This window comes from Pholcus phalangioides, unplaced genomic scaffold (genome assembly GCF_987345545.1).
Source record: "Pholcus phalangioides strain wild (caught in Gottingen) unplaced genomic scaffold, Ppha-v1.0 ptg000010l_1, whole genome shotgun sequence".
Classification (NCBI taxonomy): domain Eukaryota; kingdom Metazoa; phylum Arthropoda; class Arachnida; order Araneae; family Pholcidae; genus Pholcus; species Pholcus phalangioides.
In genome coordinates, this window is record NW_028301603.1 from 14,621,542 (window position 1) to 14,646,329 (window position 24,788).

At 39.9% G+C, this 24,788-nt stretch overlaps 2 protein-coding genes and 1 non-coding gene across 3 annotated transcripts; 2 read left to right on the forward strand and 1 right to left on the reverse strand.

Annotated features, from left to right (window-relative positions):
- The first annotated feature begins 3,489 nt into the window (after nt 1-3,489).
- TRNAM-CAU (transfer RNA methionine (anticodon CAU)) lies at nt 3,490-3,577 on the forward strand. The gene is given in 2 exon segments: nt 3,490-3,526; nt 3,542-3,577. It is a non-coding gene; the product is annotated as a tRNA-Met (tRNA).
- Nucleotides 3,578-8,671: 5,094 nt separating this feature from the next.
- On the reverse strand, nt 8,672-18,539 carry LOC149080967 (uncharacterized). The gene is made up of 4 exons (XM_089237690.1): nt 18,357-18,539; nt 14,770-14,814; nt 10,975-11,039; nt 8,672-8,887 (listed from the first exon to the last, which is right to left on the reverse strand). Exons 2-4 carry the CDS (start codon nt 14,804-14,806, stop codon nt 8,729-8,731), a joined length of 261 nt encoding a protein of 86 aa, XP_089093816.1. The 5' UTR covers nt 14,807-14,814; nt 18,357-18,539; the 3' UTR covers nt 8,672-8,728.
- Nucleotides 18,487-20,889, forward strand: LOC149080968 (putative methylmalonate-semialdehyde/malonate-semialdehyde dehydrogenase [acylating], mitochondrial). The gene has a single exon (XM_089237689.1). The coding sequence runs from the start codon at nt 19,190-19,192 to the stop codon at nt 20,756-20,758; it is 1,569 nt and encodes a 522-aa protein (XP_089093815.1). The 5' UTR covers nt 18,487-19,189; the 3' UTR covers nt 20,759-20,889.
- The last annotated feature ends 3,899 nt before the right edge of the window (nt 20,890-24,788 follow it).

Here is a 24,788-nt window from a genome sequence, read left to right on the forward strand (position 1 = left end):
GCAAATGAATTTCTAAACACCAAAATGACGATAGGTTCTTTGTTTTGGACGTCTCCTTATGCCCTGAAGAAATAACTGAACTTGCTATTCAGTTCAATTTGTGGGCTGTGCTCATAGGGAACAGTACTGAAGGAAAATTTCTGCTGTCGTCTGCTTTATTCTAGGTTCTTTGTTTTGGACGTTTCCTTATGCCCCGAAAAACGAACTGAACTTGCCATTCAGTTCAGTTTCTGGGCTTCACTCGTAGGGAACAGTACTGAATGAAAATTTCTGCTTTTCGATCCTAATATTGTTATCACCGCTTGAGTCGTCTTTAATTTCTAACCTAGATGGCAGCACCTCCACTATGAATCAAACTGTGGAAATACTAGTTCAGGCAGCACGAGCTGGAGATAAAAATAGGGCACCCCCCCCCCACAGGGTTATTCAATCAGCGCCTTCACAAGGAAAGAGTGGACTCCGAAAAATTAGAAATACGTTTGAATTTTTTCGAGAATTTTCTACGCAGGGTCCTAAGACGGTCCTGTGGTCGACACAGGCTTTTTTTTTACATGTTAACCGATGGGATTTTGCCCCACTAGCCTTTCTTTTTGCCCCACCAGTGAAGGTAACCACTGGTGGGCCAAAGCTTCTTTCTTGTTTTCCTGAGGCCACTTAAGTGCTCTGGAACTGTGCCACTCATCACTCAAGTGATCCGTAATTATATGCCGCGGATTACTTATATAATCTGAGAATGTACCGCGGATAACTTGAGTGATGTAGAACGCACTGGGGGCCACTTAAGTGCTCTAAAACTACGTCACATGTCACTCAAGGGATCGGCACATTTACAGATCGCTTAAGTGTTCTGGAACTATGTCCCGGGTCATTTAAGTGATCTGACAATGTGCCACGGGATGCTTAAATGTTCTGGAATTGTACCACGGGACGCTTAAGTGATCTGTAAATGTGCCGCTTAGTTAATTTTTTTTTTACTAAATTAGGTTTGAGGAGGGCAGGCCGTATCAGATAAACCCTAGGACCATATTTGGTCCGCGGGCCAAGGGTCTTTGTGCGATTTATCATTATATTGGCTTAGAGGGTGGGTCGCCTTCAAATAAAAATCGTCGGGGGGGGCAGTAGTGCTTATGCCGCCGTTCCCCCCCCCCCCCCCCCGTATGCGTCTCTGATCCCAACAATATACGTTAGGATTAGGATTCAGAGGGGCAGAGCTGAGATGACGAAATTTTGCCGACCGGGGGGGGGGGTCAGAGTTTTCCTGACTTTTGCTGACAGGGGGGAGGGGTCAAAAATGGCTAAAAATTTGCTTACGGCAAACTTGAACGGCCCCTAAGATAAAATTTGGGATGATTATAACCGGGAATTTCATGTTGAGAATTTATTATTTGCAAATGCGGACTTTTGTGTGAAATTATTTTTCGTTCAGTTTTTTTTTATTGAATATATTGTTGTGTTCTTTCACTTGAATTGCTCAACCTTCGGGCCGTCAAAGTGCCATTACGAATGATATGCAGGTCCGTACGTCCGCCTATGCTGATTCCAACCCCATACCATCCAACCAGCTCGTCTGTATTGTGACCTTTCACGAACGAATGCGGATTATTTCGAGTGCCCCTGTCCTTCCATACCAGAACACGTCGGGTGTCACACTCCAGACTGAATCGGGACTCGTCTGTAAACAGCACTTGGCTCCAATCATGTTGCCAATCTCGATGTTCAGCAGCCCATCTTCTTCGGGCCGCACGGTGTCATGGGGTCAACGGAATGCCGACCATTGGCCTACGTGCATAGAGCCCTCCCTCATGAAGCCGATTACGTACTGTTTGGCTGGACACCCTTCGTCCTATTGCCAAGAGCAACCGTCTTTGCAGCTGCGTAGCATTCTCTTTTCTGTTTCGACGGGCTGTTAACCGTACATACCGGTCATCAGTTGCTGTAGTGGCGCGTCGCCGACCTTGCCCTGGTCGACGTCTAACATTTCCCGTTTCTTGGAATCGATTCCACAGCCTTGCAACAACACTTCTGGCGACTCCAACAGCGTCCGCGACACTACGTTGTGTTTGCCCGGATTCCAGTCTGCCTATGGAACACGCCATGCCATGGATTCCGGGAAATCACGTTGTTGAGACATCCTCAAGTCACCTTGTCTCAAAAAAAAATACTGCGCAATCGAATTTCACAGTTACGGCAGTAAAACAGACGTTTCTGCAACATCCCGATTTCTGCCCTTATCTCCTTTTTCTGGTTTTTGACGTCATGAACTTTGATTTGCATATGAAGTTTTCTTCTTCCGTTTCCTGCTAGGCTTTAAATTATGGATGATTCATTTTATGTTACTTATCGGTATATTTTGTTAAAACCATGTGCTCCCCTAATTGTTTTGAGCAGTGTATATGGATTGAGATGTAATTGGATAATATAAGACAATACGGAGACATTAATTTTCATTTTCGTGCTTGAGAAGATATAAATAAAAAAGCTGAAATTAATGTTATTGCATGGGGGATATCCACCTCAAAAGTGGGTCTGGCTCATTATTTTATACAGCAGAATCCCGTTATAACGAACTCCAAGAGACCGGAGAAATCACTCCGTAATAACGAAATTTCGTTATAAAGAAATTCCAGTTTTATACATTGTTCTTATGTTAACTTATCTTGGGGATTAGAAAAGTGTCCGTTAAAACGAGATTTTTGTTATAATAACGTTTTAATTTATAAACAAATTTAATAATTTGGTATTAATAACGTTTATACGATATTCTACTGCATTTAATTTTCTGGGCTTCGTATCTCTAAGCAAACTCAATATTTCGAAAATCAAAAATTCAATTCAAGTTTTAAAATTATTGATGTTGTGGAAAACCCAACAAAATTTCGGCATTTCTTATGACGTTCTATTCGAAAAGCCTGATTCCAAATACAGTCGCTTCCCGTTTCAACGAATACCGCTATAGAGGAAATCTCGTTAGCACGAAAACTTTGAAACCCTCAGATAAGTTTACATAGGAACAATGTACCGTGTAATAATGGAATTCGTTTTTACGAAATTTCGTTATAACGAAGTGATTTCTCCGGTCTCTTGGAGTTCGTTGTAATGGTTCATATAACGGGATTCGACTGTATACCTTGTTTTTTTCGTCGCCAAGTTTTCTACTATGCCAAAACAGCTACATGTCGCCAACGCTGTCATTCATCACTAGCACATTTTTTAAGGTTGTTGAGTGTAGAAAATAAAAAATTGAAAGCACATGGAAATGTCCCGGGAAAAAACACGGGTCATATGGTCACTCGAATAAAACCAGTTTGAAAAAAAATTATTTTTCTTTTGTGAGAAAATAATTTCGAAAAAATACCATGAATTATAAAAATAATTTGATATAATCCAATTATAAATTTTTAGTTAATTATTGGTTGTAATCACCGTCAAAAATTCTTTGAAGAGAAACGTTAACGTATTTATATAGTTAAGTACACTCAGTAGCAGCATGCCTCAGTAGCGCAGTAGGCAGCGCGTCAGTCTCATAATCGCTCATTGAGCAATCTGAAGGTCGTGAGTTCGATCCTCACCTGGGGCAGTGAAATTTTTTTTTTTTTTCCCCTGATAAACTTGGGTCACTCTGTACCTAGGCCTACTCAGTATGGTTTCAGTACCGGTTTAAAGCACGGGCCGGCCCGGGGGCTCAAGACGAGGACGAGAGGGTGGGGCCCTCACCAAAATGTCGAGAATTCGCCAGGTAGAGCTTCAAGGAAAAGCATGGGCGGAGATACGAGGGGGGGGGGTTCGACTGATCTAATGTATATATATATATATGAATTGACATCATCATCATCATCGTGCCGCCCCCCCCCCCCCAGCAATAATGACCGCGCACCCCCAGAATTCCAAGTCTATCACCGCCTATGAGGAAAAGCTATTTGGTCCGGGAGCCAATGATGCTCTAAAAATGGCCCTGCTTAAAATCTGTGGCTCCAGGTCGAAGCGATGTTCCGGGGGGGGGGGGGGGGCATTTACATTATTGCATTCTGCTTAAATTACCTGTAAGCATGTGAAGTTATCTGTGAATGTGCCGCGGGTCACTTGAGTGGTCTGGCAATGTGTTGCGGGTAAGAATGTGCCACGAGTCACTTAAGTGGTCTGGCAACCGGGGCCCCCGAGCAAAAAAGGGCCTCACAAAAAATGTGCACTGATATTGCATAATTTTTTCCTTTTTAAGGGGGGCCATCCCTCAAGATAATTTCTGCTCCGGGGCTCCAAGAAGGTACGCTACGGCCCTGTCTGGAAGTGTGCAATGGTTCACTCAGGGCTTCCGAGATGGGTCATTCAGATCAACTAACAGCTAGAGCTCTTGAGCTATGGGGCATGCAGGGCCGTAACCAGGATAGGGCAAACGGGGCACTGCCCCCGGGCCCGAGCCGAATAAGGGCCCAAAAAAATCATACTTGTTTTGTATAATAATAACCCTTTCAAGAGGGGCCCCGAAAAGGCAAATACGGTGGCCTTGGGGGCATGACTCAAACTCGGAAAGAGTCAGAAATTCTTAAACTGCGGGCAGAGCCGTCTTAAAACCATCATGGGTCGCCGGGCCAGGGGGTTTTTCTGTGGCCAAACCTGATAAATTCTATAAAATTTCAACCGGATCCCATTCTTGTGGGGGTCACGTACCAAACTTGATTCGCATGGACTTCGTAAAAAATCACTTGCAGCCAGGAATTCGTCAGCTATGGGTCACGTTTCAAACTGGATTCGCAGGGGCTTCCTAGACACACACACACGCGGGTCGTACAAATCTACTTATAGCCAGGGACTCTTGAGCTATGGGTCCCGTCTCAATCTAGATTAACGGGCCCTTCTCAGGGCTTGAGTTGTACAAACTCACAAAAATACAGTTAAGCAATCCCATGGGTCGCGAAGATGATGTTATTGTTGATTTTAGGTCGCTGCTGAAAAAAGCTAAGGTTACCCCTCCCGACTCAAGTGCTCTGGGAATGTGCCGTGGATCACTGAGGTGAATTAAGAATGTGCCGCGGGTCACAAGGAATCTGGTTATTAACCTCAAACTTAATTAAATTTTGTAAAAATGAATTATGCAGCAGTTTGAGGCCACGGACCACATCAGATGGCCATATTTGACCCATGGGCGGAGATACGGGGTGCGGGCGGGTGTGGGGGGAGTCGACTGATCTAATGTATAAATGTATATATGAATTGACATCATCATCATCATCGAGCCCCCCCCCCCAGCAATAATGACTGTGCCCCCCTCCAGACTTCCAAGTCTATCTCCGCCTATAATTTGACCCGCAGGTCATGGGTTGAATTATATATGTTCTAAGGCAACGGGGTGGGGGGGGGTGTGCTCAACCGTTTGGGGACTGAGGGCCAGTTCGGGTAGTGGGCAAATATCAGTTTTTGGGCCCTTGAGGTAGAGGGAGCGTGTGGGGGCTATGCCTATGATGCAAGAGGCAGCTGATTTTAGGGCCCTCTAAACTGTATGCACGTGCCCGTTTACCCAGGCTGGAAACAGGCCCTGTGTATATTCATAAGTGGGCCTCCGACCCTTCACAAACTTTATTAGAGCCTCCCGTGTATAACGATGCTGTGTATATAAGCACCTATAAACAAAAACTTTGATCTTCAATTGTTTTGGGAAGGGATGAGGGAACATGTGCTTCACATCCCCCCCTTCCCCCTGTTTATGGTGCTGCTACCTATGTCTCCAGTCGTTTCCCAAAATGGAAAGCCCCCCCCCCCCCTTTCGGGCAATGGAAAGTTTTGGAGGTAGCAGAGCAATGCGTATTTAGTATGTTAGTGTGTATCCACCCATAGGATCCTATATTGGGTGGGCTTGATTTTGGGGTGGGGCGATGGAACAATAAGTTTGGGAAACTAGACAGGACTGACAGGGCTCCAGCCCTGGGACAATTCTCATAATTTTTTTTTTTTTGTTTTTTCACGCTATAAATTAACTACAGATGGAGCCCCGTGAAAAGTCTGGCCTGGAGGCAAACCAAAGGTCTCAGGATATGGGGCCATATATTCATATGAATAGGCCCTGGGTCCAAGCAATAAGCATGGGCGGGGGCGTTGCCCGCTCCCTTACCCAGCGTATATTGTTTATATTGTTAAAAAACAGAAAAATATATCAGAATAGTCTGAAAGACCCCCTCCCCGGGCTATCCACCAAACCCAATAGGCCATTTTCCTTATTGGGTTTGGTGGATAGCCCGGGGAGGGGGGCGCCGCCTCTTGCCCATGCAGAGGTTAACAGATAAAGAGCCCCTAAAAACAGCACAGGGGCTCTCCTCGAAAGATTATCCCAGAAAATTCTCATCCAGTTATTCTGGCGCAGTATCCAGTACTGAATGCATAGTACAGATGGCAGCACCAATCACAATAAAAAAATATATATGTATGTAGCTACTAGCGTAGGGTTACGATGAAAACAGGTCGCCTGCGCGCGCTCTTAGTGATGTCATTTTCACCAACTTACACAACAGATGGCGTTACTTTTGTCAAAAAAAAAAACCACCACTACAATAATTTTTTCCAACTCAACTAAAACGGGGGGGGGGGGCATAATTAAAAAAAAATCAATTTTAAAGTAGCCTACAGGCGAAATAAAATTGTGAAATTTTGTGGGACGACTTCATGAAGTGACGGGAATTTTTTTTAAAGGTGGAAAAAAAATTAATTGCACGCAAGATAACCAGAGGGAGTTTTATTCAGAAATGAGACATTTAGGCAAACGTTTACAATTTCAGTAACTGTTAAGGAGCCGTTCAAGTATTTTTCGTCAACGTCTCTCTCAGCAATTTTTTACGACATTTTGACCGACATCCCCCCCGTCAGCGAAATTTCGTCATCTGCCCCACTACCTCCTATCACATATTGGTGGGATCAGAGACACTACACTAGGAGGGGAACATAGGGATCCTTCCCCAAATGATCAAAAAATCTTTTTAAATGCAAAAAATACATTTTTTAAATCAAAATTGCGAAAGAAAATACCATTACACTATTATAATCAATTTCTGTTAATTTCAATGCTATCCGAAGGCTAAGAACTCAATTTCTTTTTAAGAAATTTGTCGTGACCCACCCTCTAAGCCAGTGATTCCAACGTGGGCGTTAACGCCCGCCTGGGGGGGCCCCGGTAGAAACTACGGTCATAATATAGGATCCTACGGGGTAGATTGCGATGGGACAAAAAGGATGGGAAACTATGCTCTAAGCCATGGCCCAGCGTTATCTGATGTGGCCTGCCCCCTCAAACCTAATTTTGTAAAAATGAACTAAACGACACATTTACAGATCGTTTTGGTGGCACAATTCCACAATATTTAGGGGGCCCGTGGCACATTTTCAGATCACACAAGTAGGCCTGCGGCATTCACAGATCGTTTAAGAAATCCCTTGAGTGACACATTGCACAGAAGTTTTCACTTGTTCTGCCATATATTCTAAATTTACTCGTATTTTAGAGTACTCGTATGGTACCAGGTAACACCACCCTACACACAAAGCTTATGACATCAATGAAGGCAGCCATTTCTCCTTTTGCCATTGAATGCATTGCAAAAAAAGATATCGCATGTGTCGGTTTGCTGTATGGCAATAGGTGAAATGGTGATTTCTTGCAGTCTTATTTTTTTTGCACACATACCTTGACTGACCCGCAACACATTTAGAAATCTGAGTGACAGTTCGCACAGTTTTAGAGCACTTAAGCGACCCCCCAGTGCGGCTCTGCATCACTCAAGTTACACCCGGCACATTCCCAGATTACTCAAGTATATATATAATCCACGGCATAATTACGGATAATTTGAATGATGCGTGATACAGTTCGAGTGTACTTAAGCGGCCCAAACACATTTCTACATCACTTGAAGGAACCACGAAACATTTAGAGATCATGCAATTTCTTAAGTATGTTACTTATTGAAAGTGTTATAATTTTAAATTAATTCAAATTTAGTTTTGAATAATTCGAAGTTGTAATTAATTTTAACTTTCAATTAATTTTTTCAAAATTTTAATATTTTATGCATGCTTGGCATCTGTGGTTAGTAGGTTGAGTCTCACTGATCGAAACCTTCACTGTAAAAAAAAATCGCCATTTCACCTATTGCCATATAGCAGACCGATACATCCAATGGCAATAGGAGAAATGGCCGCCTTCATTGATGCCACAAGCTTCGTGTGGAGGGTGGTGTTGCCTGGGTCCGCACCTATACCATACGAGTACTCTAATATTTAGAATATATGGCAGAACAAGTGAAAACTTCTGTGCTGGTTCCGATGTTTGTTTTCGATGAATTATTTGCTAAAACAAGACAACTTGACATCCACAGTTCAGTTCGCAGGCTTTGCCACTAGGGAACTGAGCTGAATGAAAAATTCCAACTGTGGTGGGACACTTTGTAGATAAGGCATCCAACAGTATGGCGGGAGTCATGATTGACAAAAAAAAAAGTAATGTCACGGCCCAAGAGTGAAAATTTTTTCTATTTACTGGGGGGAGAAACTTATGTTATTTGGAATTGATAGCGAAGAACCCAAACTCAATAAACATGAACACAAAAAAACTGCACCTATGTTCAAACGTTCATCTTTCATACAAGGACTGTCAGCATATTAAGATTTTAACACACTGAAGGAAAAAAGGTTTAAAAATTTCACAAATACACTTTATTACTTCTTATGAAACATGAACGTCACAAAATCACTTCTTTGGTGACGGAGCTGCGACTACCCCAGTCTCTTGACTTGCTGCAGCAGCAGCTGCCGCTGCTGCTGCTCTTGCCTGTGCCTCTTTTTGCCGTCTTATCTTCAAGTTACACTTGCGAGAGTACCGCAGATTCCTCAGGTACTTCGGATCAACCTGAAACAAAATTCACATATTAAAACTAAAAGAATAACGAGCATATATTTTCCATTTTTTAAATTCTGTCACAATTTTTTTGTCCATGTTCAAGGGCCAGATTATAACTTGAGAGCCGCCTGGGACAGTTGCCTTCTCTAGCCAAGGCCCTGGCTTTAATTGATGCCGAGGCACACAAATGGATCTAATAGCAAATTAATGTTAATATTGCTGGTTCACCCAATTCCATTGCTTGTATGTATTAACGCTTACACCAGGGTTTAAGCTAGATAAAAAAATTCCTTTTGCAAAAAAGCGAAAATGGGGAGAAAAGCTTTAGCAAAATGCTACAATGCTAATGTAATAATTAATGGTTGGATGTCACATGTGCAAATATTGCGGTAGTATTGGGAGTGTACATCAGCTTGACGATTTTTTCCCTTCAAAAGGAAAGAAACGGAAAACAGTCATGGGTGAATATTCTTGAAGTAGGTTTTAAACCCACTTTTCTATTTCCCATGTGAACAGAGCTATAGAGACTATTTTTTCTTTTGTTTTGTCGAGCCTTGGCTCATGTTATCAGCATAGGTAAATAGATATAGCGGAAGCCTAAATTAAACAATTTATTTTGTAGGAGTTGACATTTAACTTCTGTAATCCATAGAAATGGAAGATTTGTTCACTGAAAATTTTTGGAGCTAAGCAGGGTTGGCACAGCACTGGGGGAAGAGGCACTACAACAGAGTTTAACTGCACAAACACATGATAAAATTAACTACATGCTTAATGCTCAGCTGCTTCTTGGAACAGCGACACAGAATGGTTAATTTTTAGGCAGAAGATACACATAGAGCCGGACATTAATTTTGTGTACAGCAGAAGACAGGCAGTGATGTCATGCCCCTTGCCAGATCTCGTAAAGAGATGCGACAACAGATGTTTATTCGATGTGTCTTAATTAAATCTGCCGTATGCCACCAGCTTGCCATACAACAAACGTAGCTTTTGAAAGCACAGTGAAGCATCTATATATTGACACTCTGCTGAAAGAAAAAATATTAATGTGAAAGGATTATATTGCGAGGCTGTAGTTTTTTTAGTGTAATTACAAGAGTTGGAAAAATATGTTACTGAGGTATTTATCATTGTATCACATATCGGTGTAGCTAGATTTCACAGTTTAGCATCTACATTGTAATTAATAGGATGCAACTTTGCTTTTATTTTATCAAGCCGGCACCCACGAGAAGTGCTTCGCCAACCCGCACATCATGACCCCTAAATATAAGTAAATTAAAAACTAATCAATTGTCATGAAAGCTCGCTGTGGGGAGACCCTCAGAGAAAGACTGGATGCTTAACATTAATATTAGCTTCCATTACAGGTGAAAAACAAAGAAAAATAAATCTGTAATCATCCGAAAAATCACAGATGTAAGCAAGAGAGAGGGAAAAAGTGTAATTTGAACCATCAACCTTTGTGTAATGCTAGTTCTACACAATACCAACAGGGATAACACGGGATGCTAGCTGGAGTACTAATTTAATTTATAAATCCGAACATCCACTTGTCATTACTGCGCTACCAGAATGGACACAAAGTGACATCACTCCTTGTTATGCCGTACACTGAATAAAAATGTCTGGCTCCATATAAGTATCCACAGAGTAATTTTTATCAGCAAGAGTCTGTAAAGACTTTTATGTCTAGGGTCCTATTTTTATGAAAAGGATTATTAATTTTGTGAGAAATAATTTGTGTGGGAAGCGAAATAATCTAGTTTATCACAAAAGAAATGAAATGCCAAATTTGTGATTTCATTAATATATAATTGTGCAAGGTCCATTTTTCAGATCCAGAATTTTGTGAAGAGCCCGGAAAACGAATTTAAATTTTGGCAGGACAGACCTCGCCCCCCCCCCTCCGGGATTAGTAAAACATTGAATGTTAGGAATTGCAGAGATTTTAAAAATTATTTTAAGACAATAATTCACTCTTCAAATCAAATTGGCTTCTTTTTTTGTGCTGATGTAGGCATCCCATAAAATAATGCTCCAATATGATGTCAAAAATACACAACGGGAAAATTTCTGGAAATAGAACTTACTCCTCTCATAGACTCCTGGCGATGCTTGCGAGGCCTCTTGATACCATTTCGGTGATCCTTCCTATCTAAAGAGGGAAGAAAAAATACCCGATTAGAAACGTATGCACATGAAAAAATAATAAAAATGACCCCAAATTGGGACATATAGTCCTATTAGATATGTCTTCTTATCGATTCAACGATTACGCTACCGAACAGCCAGCATCGGTTCCACCCTCTCGTAGAGATGTAAAGTGAGAATATTCTTGGAGAACGAGAATATTCTCCTGGATGTAAAAATTGGAGAATAAATTGAGAATATTCCTTTTTTCTTTTAAATAATTTAAATTTTTTTACTAATTTTGTTTATATTGTGAAATATAAATCAGTTTTCATTGTCTAAACAATTTTTGGTATAATCACTCTCAACGACAGCTTTTAATTCGAGAATATTCCCCAGGTCATGAGGTTTTAAAAGTTCGGTTATAAAGATTTTAGAAACCATTAGATTAAAACCTTAAAAAATTATTTTAAAACTGGATAAATTTTCAGAAATATGTTTAATACAAAAGAAATCAAACCAAAAGGTGATTGATAAAGGAAGCTATTCTTATACAATCACCTTCATTGTAAGATACAGAACTGTTATTTTCTTCAATGCACATACACTTAAATTTCTTTAAAAGTTGTTCAATTCAGCCCTGTTGGTCAAATTTTCTTGCTTTCAAACTTTAATACTGTGGTCTACAAACTTCAATATTCCCATCTTCTTGACGGGAAGAAAGACAGGGACAGAGAATATTCTCTGTCCCAGTCTCTCTTAGAATATTCTCTCAAAGGACTATCATAAATTACTAGAGAATAATCTTTTCAAAAATAATAATTCTCAAGTTATTTATAAAGATTATTATAATACATGTTATTATATATATTCTTGATAATACTCTCTGGAAAGATTTCGGTAACTGAAGAATATTCTCTGGAAGGACTATTGTTAATAACTTCAAAATAATTCTTATTATTTTCTATAAGAATATTCCCAGTAATTTATAATAGTAGTCCTACCAGAGAAATATTCTCCTCCGAGAAATCTCTCCTATTCCTGTCTCTTCTCGAGAATATTCTCCAAAAGATTATTCTTGAGAATTTTACATCTCTAACCTCTCGAACATTTATCCTGTCAAAACAAAATATTTCTTCATAATTTCAGGGGTGGGAAGTGACAAAGTCCACTTCGGAGCAGTAAAATACAGGATTCAGCTACCCCAGATATTTATAAATTGGAGGAGCGAAATTAACTTACAGGAATATTTTCGTTAAGCCCCATCCCTTTCCAAAATACAACTGCACTCCCTTTTGTTATCTAACATCTTTTCATCGGCTTGTTTTTTGTTTTTGGGGTTTCAGACTTTTGACCACAGCCAGAAAAAAGAGCGGCTGTTGTAAAAATTTTCACACCAGCCTATTTAAGACGACACACTTAGGGCGACTTACCAAGGGCACTATTTGCCATTTAGTACATCAGCAGTTTAAATGGGCTAAAAATTTTCTATAAGTTTTCAATTTTTTATACTTATATATATATATATATATATATTTTTTTTTTAATAAAAATATATTTTATTATACTGTTTTGAAATTGTTGCAAAATGGGAGAGAATTTCGGAATAATTAACATTATGTTTGGAGATTTAACATGTTATTTGGTGGCACTGGCGATTTAACACTTGTTATTTGACAAAGTTTCTAAATTAGCATTCATAATTTGGTGGAGTTGCTCTTTTACACCCGGAAGAAACTTTTTTTTTCACGAAACATCTGGATTTCTGGATTTGACGCAATGATGATAGACCATAGTAATTTCTGCTGCTTGAAGTGGAGACTTTTTTACTCTTTTTGTTAACGTGACTTGCATTTGCAGTTTAAAGCGAAGACCATTCCAACTATCTTCAGCTGCATGATCACAGATATTATCAGGGTTTTGTGATGAAAAGCCGATGAGGGGTCTGATAATTTAAATAAGGGGGCCGCAGTAATCCTAATCCAATTTTTGGGGGCAAAGTCAAGCATGGGAAACATGCCAGGAAAATTCGCAAATCTATTCTGAAAAAAATTCTACTTTCTCTCTAATATTGCAAACTTTTCTGGACTTCCAGCAACTCTTTCAATGCAAGACCAGATAGATTATCAGTTTGATGTTTGTTCAAACGTAAAAAATATCTCTGTAGTGCTCACAAAGTGTGAAAAGCACACATGGTTAGCCCACGAATTTTTTTCCCAACACTACTTTACAGTGTAGTCAAACTGCTTTCCAACGGAGACCACTATTTTTTCAAGGTCACGAGATAACACGACTACAGAAGATGGGAGGTGGTAGTGCTGAAAAGTACAGAGGAATAAAACTCTTCTAGGAAAGAATCATTTCGCAACAAGCAGAAACAAAAAAATTTTGCCTCTTTTACCCAACTTCTGGGCGTACAGGGACAAAATTTGCTATTTACTTTGCTATTTTACGTAGAAAAATACACTATTGGAACAGGATGGCGCAGAGTTCCCACCCCTGCAGATTGACACAATAACAATTTACATTACCCATATGACACCAATTTGAGAGAAACTAACGAGCAATGGACTTTCCCCTAGAGTAAACTGTTTGGGAACCTCCACCCAGTTTTTGATTTTTTACAATCACTAAATCTAAGAGAAAGAATTTTTCAGAAGCCCAGGAATGAAAATTGGGAAAGTTTTAGAGGCTGATAGGAATTCTCCCCCCCCCCAAAAAAAAACTATGAATTTTGCCCTGTTACTTCAGGGAAAATAACTAGGAATTATAATGGAACTGCAAAAGAAATAGTGAAAATTCGAAACGAAAAAAATCAGCCATAATCACTTGTAACTGGCCGAAAAAAAGTGTCATTGCACCAGCCCACCCACACACACCACCAGTAAGTAAATTAACTATCATTAACGAGGCTGGACAAACCCCAGGCACCAGGTCTACTAAGAAATTGATAATATGGCACCTAAAATAATCTATGTGCGGTTACTAAATGGAAATATGAGGATAACAATTTTTTTTTTTAATTTCACGGCTGCAACTTTGGAAAATTATAATTAGGGAGATTTTTACGTGGATCCAAATTCTGTACAAGACTAAAAGGGATTTTCGAAACACAACATAGGGATTTCTCATATATAAAAGTAAAATTATGTGGATGTTTCCCCCTGCCAATTAAGCAAGCTATCACTGATAAACGCTAAGTCACCAATCATCGCCGACCAGTAACGGATAGTAGGCAATTTTGCTTGGTTTATTTTTGGCTGAAAATAGACTCAAATCACCTTTCATAATTTTTTTTCGACTGTAAATGACTTTACTTTGTCTTTCACAAACTTGAAGGTTGTAAATGGCAACTTTACTTGCCACTGACCATTTTTGACTGTAACAACTTATAGATGGCTGTAACAACCATATGACCATTTAATCGGCAGTTAAGCAGCAACATTACTCGTCTTGATAACGTTTTTAGAGATATCCTGTAATTTAATAAATGAATAAGGTCAGCCTAGGTATTTCTATTTGCCCTCTTCATGGTTGAATTGGCCATTTAACGCAGTTGTTTTGGACTTCAAATTTTTCGACGCACCAATTTGGCATAGGTTATCTCCCATTAGGCTACAACTTTTTCCATCTGACTAGCCAAATTGCTACAATTGATAAAAAGGCAGGGGGAACCCTGCGGAGATTTATACAGGCATCCAATGCTATTAAAAGGACGCTAACAAAGTGTTTTCAAAGACATAGAAAAGACTTACTCTGGTTGTGATTAGTGTGATTCTTTGACTTGGCCATGCTCAGATCTGCAAAATAAAAAGGTTTAAATTGTTTCAGTGTCAATATTATTAACACAAAATATGGCATTAAAAAGATATCCATTCAAAAACAGCAAAATAGGACTCTCATTAACTTGATAATGCATCAAATACTTATGTCTATTCACAGACAAGAGTTTAACTATAATCACAGGTCAAAGTATTAGAGGTGGGCATGGATTGGTTTAAATCCCAGATTTAACCAATCCGTATCGATTTCTAATCCTTTAACCTGTGATTGCAGCTAAACACTGTCAGTGAACAAGACAGAAGTATATAAAATTAGGAAGGTATATTAAGCCCATCTCACAAACGAGATGGTATGTTTGTAATATAATGTGTACCACATTACAAAACACCAACAGGAATTGAATTTTTGTGTACTCTGGCAATATATCAAGCACTATAGCAAACCGATATCCTCTCAGGTGTGGATATCTCCACAGGATGATCACCCCTCCTAAGAATTAAATATAGGCCAACTAGCTATAATACCTGGCGCTGTTCGGGTTTTCTTCAATTACTGGAAAGATTGAAAAAAAAATGACAAACCTTTATAATAAAGTATTATGCATAATACTGGCAGCATTTAAAGAACTGACAAACCATTGCTAGGGAACCAGAGTAAGTATTCCGAGAGTGATGGTTGAGGTCCAGAAACCATTCTTGCTCAGCAGTTTGCTGCCTATTTCAGAACAGATGCAGTATGGTCAGCCACAACTCTGGTAACTGTTTCCTGATGATAAGTCGCCACAACTGTCATAACAGGGATATAGGTTGCCATATTTTTCAACATTTTTCCAGTTTTTCGCTGGGTGATACCAGGTGATGCTAGCTTTGCCCAACAGGATTTTTTGTTTGTTCACCGCATTTTTTAAAAAAAATTCAAAACAGCTGTTGTTCCATTTCCAACCCGTCACTTGGATTATCATTCCTTCCCTCTCCTGTAGCTCGCATCATTTCGATCATTATCTACTGGTCATGTTGTATCATACTGTTTTATTATTTCATTATATGTATTATACTCATCCATTGTTATGCCTTCTGTCTTATCGATTCATTATTTAAAATGAACCCAGAGAATTTTTCATGCCCGGAATTCCTTATGCTCCGATCCATTTGTAATTAAAAGAAGGGTCCGAGTTTTTTTAATACATAGAATATTTATTTATTCAACCACTGTTTTATTGACAGAACCCAGAGAAACTTTCATGCCCGGAATTCCTTATGCCCCAATCCGTTTATTTAAAAAAATGGTCAGGGTTTTATTTATTTATACTGATATTTTTGCTATTATTATACTTGGTGGTTTCTATTATCATGTTTTGCACGCTGATGTTTTTTTTCCGGCATATGTAGTGTCTGAAAGCCTGGGAACAATGGATCTAGACTTGTATAGAGAACATACAGAATATACACACAGAAAACCAATTTTATATACAGTCAAATCCTGTTTTAACGCAAATACCATTACAGCGAAATTCTCGTTTTAAAGAACACTTTTCTAATCCTCCAGATAAGTTTACATAGCAACAATGTAAAAACCTGGAATTCTTCTATAACGAAATTTTGGTACAACAAAGCGATTTCTTCTGTCTCTTGGAGTTCATTATAACGGGATTCTACTGTATATAGATTTATCTGTCCGTAAAATACTGAAGGATCCTATAAACCTATATAATAACTCGCTTCTCCAACACATCGGCTTCCTTTGTAGCTGAATGTCTGCCCTCCCCTGGTCACCCAAACCTGAATATATCTGCCTTCGATCCATTGGCAGCTGAAGATGTCTGCTTTCACTCTAATCCCAACTGAAGATATCTACTTCCGCACCATTTAAGCCAAGATTTCCTAGAAACAGGTTTTCTGTGTCGCGCGCACAGTGATCCTCCCAATGCGACACACCGTCCACTCACCAACAAAAATAGCAGTATGACTGTTTTCCTATAGAGCATAATACGGCTTAAGACAGCAACTTACGTCTGGCGTGATTGGCCAGCTGCTTCTGGAGGAGTCAAATATGTTGTGTGCAGCCTTTCGTCGATCTTCCCTTCAATTTTTTTCTCTTTCCCTTTAACCAGTCAACTGTCCAATTAATTTCTCCGAGCGTTACCCGCAGTGCCCACTTTTTTAAAAATGTGCACGCTTCCCCCCCCCCTTTTTTCCTTTCCTTGGAAGTTTGAAATATTAAAATATTTTTTTTTATAGCATGTTTTTTATAGCTCGAATGTGTCGAGACATAATATGACACCCTAAAAGTGGGGAGGGGCGGTCATAATGTCCTGTGACTAAAAGAAATGATGTTGATGGATTTATGTGGAACCATAGTAGTTGAACCTTTGCTAAAACATATATGAGTAATAAAACAGATGCATCTTCACAAGGCAGTTGGAAATTGGAACAAAAACGATGGGGATACAGCTTTGCAAAGCATGACAAAGATAATAGAAATAATAATGTCAGACCTTGAAATATAATTGTCAACTCCATCTAGTGATGAGATAATAAAGTAGAAGGATGGCAGCACATGTACGACAAATTATTTCGTCATACCTATGTGAAAAAGACAAAAAAGTCTGTGTGTCTGCAAATGCCGTCATAGGCAACACCTATACAGCACCTGTTCCCAACACCATTACATATATCAGCGACGGCAAATGCTGTCTTAACCACTTGACTGGTGAAAAAGGCCGAAAAAAGGTCTGCGCGTCGGCAAATGCTGTTGTAGGCACCAACATTACGTATGGCAGCGGGCTGATGCGGCAAGCTTGGAAAACAATTGCATAGCGTGATTATGCAACAAGTTTCTGCAGACGCGAAATGATCCAGTTCAGTTCAGGTGGCACCGAAAGCCTATTCCTAGGAAAACCCAGCTTAACAGCCACAGATTTTACCACTGCTCCATTCACAACTAAAGGTACCTGCCTCCTTCGGCTTCATTCGACAGCTGAAGATGTCTCTCTTCACTCAGGCGGGGATCCAGATGGGAACCCATGGGAATGACCACCCCTCTCAATAGCCGAATATGGGCAAATTTATCTATTCCCGTAGAACACACGACGATCCAACTAACCTACACAATATATCACCCCTCCCGACACATCGCTATGGATTAACGCCTGTATCCAGTGACGTCTTAACGCATGGGCCTGGGGGGCCTCTAAAAATTAGAAGAGTTTTAAGAATTTGCCAGGTACGGCCTCAGAAAAAACACTTGGCCCGTGCTGCTCTTAAGACGGCCCTGCCTGCATCCTCCCTTATTCGAACTGGACACATCAACCTCGAAATTTCGTACAAAAAAAAAAAAGGCGCAACAACAACGATAAACAAGGAAATGTGGGGGAAAACTTAGCCAGTAAAATTAATTTTTAATATAAACTAATAATAAACCACGTCATTGTGCAACGCAAGCATCGCACCATTAACGAAATTGACTGGGAAAGGGTAAAAGAAAGATCGCTTTTAAAACAATCTTAGAATAAACTTGCTTGCATTTGTGGACTGAAAAACAATCAAAACAGTTAACTTACATTAACGACGCCAACACTTTTCACGAAAATATGCTTTTAGCACTAGTTCCGCCACGAGGTCTTTACAGATGGAGACCGAAGTGTTCTCGATGGGTTTTAGCCTTTGTAACGACTCAGCTTCCGCAGTGGTTAGGCGTTAAATAAACAGAGTGGGCTGATCGTCCATCTTTGAACCAAAAAACTCCGAGTTTTCCTAGGAAAAGGTTTTCTACGATGCGTGCTGAGTGAAATCGCTGATTGTTAAAAACATGAAATTCACGTTTTTTAACCAATCAGCGTTTTTACACTGCACACGGAGCAGGTTTCCTGTGTCGCGCGCAACGTGATTCACCCAGCGTGACACGCCGTCCACTCACCAATAAGAAAATCAGTACGACTGTTTTCCTACAGAGGGTAATACGGCTCACGACGGTGCTTTACGTCGGGCGTGATTGGCGGAGTGCTCCTGGAGGAGTCAAATGCGTCGTGCGCCGCGCGTTTTGCCGATGTCTTTTCACTCTCGTATGTTTTCTTTCCCTTCCCTTCAAATCGGAGCATGCAGACGACAGAGTAGCTGATGCTAAGGCCATATACTATAATATAGCTGCCCTGATCTGATGCGCCACGCTAGGAAAACACAAACGCGTAGCGTGATTATGTAGCACGTTTCGGCCGGAGCGAAATGGTTTAATTTGGTTCACGAGGTGCAGAAAACATATTCCTAGGAAAACCCGGCTTTATGGACGTTCAATTTATTCAATTTTCAAATTACGTTTCACAATTTTGGCAACGACATATCGATGATGATCTGATCTTTGTTTATTTACATCTCGTCAGCTATCGGCGATAAAAATATGGCGAAAATACTGTTATCCCTGCCCGGGCGTGGCGGGTCGAGACTATTCAGGTTCTACTCCTCATCGTCTGCACCGACTACGAAACTATACATCAATGGCAATTTCGTCGAGTCTCAGACGAGTGAATGGATCGATGTCAAAAATCCGGCCACCAACCAGGTTGTTACGAGGGTGCCGAAATCTACGAAATCCGAGATGGAAGCCGCCGTTGCTTCGGCCAAAGAAGCTTTCAAGTCTTGGTCCAACACATCGATACTGACCCGCCAGCAATGCATGTTCAATTACCAACAACTCATCAAGGATAACATGAAACTGTTGGCGGATAACATAACGCTGGAGCAGGGCAAGACCACCCTGGACGCCGAGGGAGACGTCCACCGGGGACTGCAGGTCGTCGAACACGCTTGTAGCATAACGTCGCTCCAATTAGGTGAGACATTATCCTCGGTCAGCAAAGACATGGATGTCATCTCGTATAAACTCCCCATAGGAGTTTGTGCCGGAGTGGCGCCGTTCAACTTCCCAGCGATGATACCTCTATGGATGTACCCTCTAGCTCTGGTATGTGGCAACACGTTTGTCTTGAAACCCTCTGAGAGAAACCCAGGTGCTGCAATGATATTGGTTGATTTGCTCAAGAAATCTGGTGTCCCAGATGGCGTTGTTAATGTTATCCACGGTGCTCACGAAGCTGTGACTTTCATATGCGATAACCCGGACATAGCTGCTATATCCTTTGTCGGGTCGGACACAGCTGGGAAATACATATATGAGAGGGGATCTAAAAACGGGAAGAGAGTCCAATGCAATATGGGTGCGAAGAACCATGGTGTGATCATGGCGGACGCTAACAAAGAGCAAACTCTCAATCAGCTGGTCGGCGCAGCTTTTGGTGCCGCTGGTCAGCGGTGCATGGCACTTTCTACAGCTGTGTTTGTGGGTGAAGCAAGAAATTGGCTTCCTGATCTTATTGACAGAGCCAAGAGCTTGAAAGTTAATGCGGGTCACATTCCGGGTACAGATTTGGGTCCGGTGATATCACCCCAAGCGAAACAGCGTATCTGTGGTTTGGTCGAAAGTGGTGTCAAGGAAGGAGCGAAACTCATTCTGGATGGAAGATCTATAGTGGTACCTGGGTATGAGAATGGAAATTTTGTTGGTCCTACTATATTAACAGATGTTAAGCCACACATGAGATGCTACAGGGAAGAAATTTTTGGGCCAGTTCTCATAACACTGACTGTTGATACTATTGATGATGCAATTCAGCTTATCAATTCGAACCCGTATGGGAACGGTACTGCTGTTTTCACCACTAATGGAGCAACTGCAAGGAAATTCACTCAAGAGATAGATGTCGGGCAGGTCGGCGTGAATGTTCCTATACCTGTGCCGCTGCCAATGTTTTCTTTCACTGGGTCCAGGGGTTCGTTTTTGGGTGATGCCAACTTCTATGGAAAAGCTGGAGTTAAATTTTACCAACAGACTAAAACTGTGATTCAGTTATGGAGAGAACTTGATTCGACGTCGACGAAAGCAGCAACTAGCATGCCCGTCATGAAATAATTTGAGATTTTTTTTTGCAGCGAGAAAAAAAGTTAATTTGAAAATTTATAATTTTGAATAATTACCATTTTATTAATTAATATATGAATAATGTTATCATTCCAAAAAGTAAAGTCTTCCGATACTTTTCATTTTTCAGACACTAATTTTGTTCTGAAGTGTTTGCGAGTTCTAGTACTTCTCTATTATAGTGGCCTTGGTGTGTTTTGATCTTAATTAATTAAACACACAGATTCCTTCCTTTCTCACTAAGGCTGCTGTAACAGAGAAGTACTTGTTTTTTATTTGTTTACTTTCGTTTTGAAGTTGTCCCAAAATACCTTTGAAGAATCCTGTGGTCTTGACAATTATTATAAAACAACATCCTACCATTAAAAAAGTAAAGGACTTGAATTAGTTATGGGAGGTTAATAGTAAGGAGGTACTGGTATGACTGCCAATTGGCAATGAAAAAACAACCAAGCTTTGTAGGAGTGTACTGCGACAAAAGAGTCACTGTTTAAATCACAAGCACAAATACCAGGCTAACGTGAAAAGCAGTGATTGCATGACCCAGTAACTAATCAATACCATGTAGAACTTCTACATTGTACCGCTTAGCTGAGAGTGGCAGCTACAAGCTCCTGTGTAGAGCTTGTATGCTGCAGTACTTAGCTGAAATTGGCGCCATCAGGCTACAGTATCCAACTGAAAAACCACTTATTTATACTATGCCAGTAACCTACTAATTAGGGGCAAGCGGGACCTTGAATCCTGCAAACTACACAGCTGATCAATAAGATCAGATACATCCTGCTTTCATCTTTTAGATTTGAGGCATTTCAAAGGGATGGATGCATCTAGTGTTTATTTTTTATAAATCAAATTTTTATGCAACGACGATCATAATCACATCAAAATTTTGTAAATTAAAGATAAGTAATGATCGATAAATCTTGCAAGTTCACATTTGATATGATCTTGAATCTGCTTTTCCGGGTTATAATAATGATTTTAACAAAATACTGATTTTCCAACCACATTCCTTGGTATTGATTTATGGAGACCCTACAGTGATGGTTCTTCATTGAACTGGATTAGCTGAAAGCGGCACCTACAGGCTACCGTGGCTGCACTGCTTAGCTAAGCAGCTACAGTATCGAACTGGTCAACCACTTATTTATACTACGCCAATGGGTGATTCAGGCCATGAGCCCAACAATTGAACCTATATCTTAATAATTAGACAGCTGTATCACTAGATTCACCTCCACGAATTAAATAACATTTCCATGGATTTATACAGTTGCAGAAAGTGCCAACTGATGGGAGAGGGACTATTTTCCATATCAAAATGTTATTGGCTTGCACTTGAAAAATGTCTAGAACTGGCAGTGGGTTAGGACAAGGGGAGATCCTCAGTAATTGAAAAGTATTGACAAAATGTTGGATCAAATCTGAATTGAAAAAGCATTTGTGTTTATATCTTTATTTAATGAGCGTTCAAAAATAATCATAGTAAATAATGAAACTCTTACATAGCTATCAAGGGACCAGACAAAGGTATCATTATAAGGGATTTATATCATTGTAGATAAAATTTATTAATACTATCAAGGGGACCAAAGTGGTAGAATAATAGATTTGGCCATCTTTTTCTCACATTCAGGGGAGGGGACCAGACCAACACCTCCTAGAGATAGAAGACCTCTGCACTCTGCTGGTGACGTCAAGTAAGTAGTCCATTTTCCCTCAGAATATTCAGGGGAAAAAAATTCCCTGCTCGTGCTAGTGTCATCGTTGCGAGGAAAGGAATCGCCAATTCTGAGCCCGATCATTTCTTATGTCCCACATCCAATCACTATGCAGTATTTGTGAGCCAATCAGGAAGATTCTATGAAAAAACAAGCTTGCTAGGTAGTCTGAATGACGTTTATGGCAAACAGTGCAGAGGCCTTCTATTTCTAGGAGGTGTTGACCAGACCCCCTCGCTATGGGGGTGACTCTATCCAGCCAAAATTTGGGTCCATTTTCCAGACTCTTCACAAAATACAAATTAATGTTAACATGAGTTGGGCACTTAATTTCTTTTGTTGTAAATTAAATTGTTTCGCTTTTCACAAAATTAATGAACATTTCCACAAAAATAAGACCCTACAAAAAATTTTTGAACAGACCCCTGACTATGGAAAATGCACATATACCAATATCGTTACATGGGTGATTTTAATTTCAAAAAGAAAATTCTGTACTGTTCTTGCAAAAGAAGGGACTTGGCAAAATTTTTTTAATTAATATTAGCTGTAATCATTAACAGGGGGTCTGTTCAGATGTTTTGCATGCGTGATTCTCTATTTTTATGAAAATGATCATTAAGTTTGTGAAAAAAATATGTGAAACAATCTAGTTAATTCTACTGATTCATCTATACATATATGCATTAGAACAGTCGACTTCACCTTTGATGCTGGGGTATGCACCCCATATCTCCACCCATGACATATACTTATGATTTATAATCTTACTAGCTGTACTTCACTCGCATGAATTTGGTAATCTGAAAATTACTCGTCAATGATCCCCCCCCCCCCATACAACATGTGAAATTATGCTTCCCTTGCAGACTGAATTTTCAGAAATCCTGTCAGTCTATATTACAAATTATAATATTAACCAAATTCAAATTCAATATTTAGTTTCAGCTTAGCGCCATAACCCCCCCCCCTCCCCCCCAGGTTGCAATTCGAAAAGTCCCTTTTTAGTGAGCCTTCACATCATAAAATAAAACGACTGGCTAAATTTCATATTTATAGCTTCAGAGATGATCCCTCCATATAACCTTTGAACCCCCTTAGTAAAAAATAAAAAAAAAAACAATTTTTTTTAGCTAGTCTTTAGGTCACAAAATAAAACTACTGATCAAATTTCATAAATATATCTTCAGTGGTTTTGGCTCGGGGTGATTTCTCTACGTTATGTTTGAACCCCCTTAGGGTCGAATTTCAAAAACCCTTTCTTAGTAGGTCTTTACTTCATAAAATCAAACTACTGACCAAATATCATATCCATAACTTCAGCAGTTTTGGCTTGGCGATGATGAATCTGTGAGTCAGAACATGTCATTATATATAGATTGAAAGAAATCTTTGGATAGGAAACTAGATTCATCCAATTTTTAATATCTTAGTAAAATATTCTCAGTGTGTGCTCCGCAAAAATGAAAAATCCATTGCAGCCCTTGGCTGAATATGTTTCCTCGGAAAATTGGGATTTTAAATATAACAAAAGTTGCCAATTTATTTATTTAATATTGTTGGCCCTGGGTCCTAAACAAGAGGATGGGATTGAAAATGACAAAGATATTGTTTGATATTGGACAAAAAACTAGTGATAGTGGGGGATTCGACAATAGAGCTTGGGAGTGTTCCATCCACCAATGGTATGAGGAAAGAAGCTGTACTTAAAGCAGCCAGTGGAAGCAAAAATAGGTTTTATTTTAAGGGAATGGTCGAGTCTTCTGGTGATGTAGGATGGTTTGGCTAAGGTGCCAGAAGTATCTAAGTTGAATTGACCAAGGAAAATTTTATATAACAATGTCAATCGAGAAATGAGATGAAGAGTAGAGAGAGGGAGATGAAGTTTGTTTTTAAGTTTGGACATGGAAACGAAAGATGGCAGGCAGTCGTGAGCAAATCGGGTGGATTTATTTTGGATTGATTCAAGTTTGTCTATATTACTGGAGGTGAAGGAGTCTCAGATTTCTGCAGTGTAAAAAAGAACAGGGGAGATATAAGTTTGGTTACAGAGAAGTCTGATATCGCAAGTGGAGTGTTTAAGGTTGCGGCGGAGGAAGAAAAGTTTGTTAAGACACTTCTGGTAAACACAGTCAACATGTTTGTTCCAATGTAGGTTGGTTGAGATTATGACACCGAGGTATTTGATTTGAGAAACTTGGGAAATTACAATTACTGCTGAAATTGTAGAAAAATTTCTAACAGCAAGAATTGTAGCTGTACTGCTAATCAGTAAACAGAGGATTAAAATGAATTCT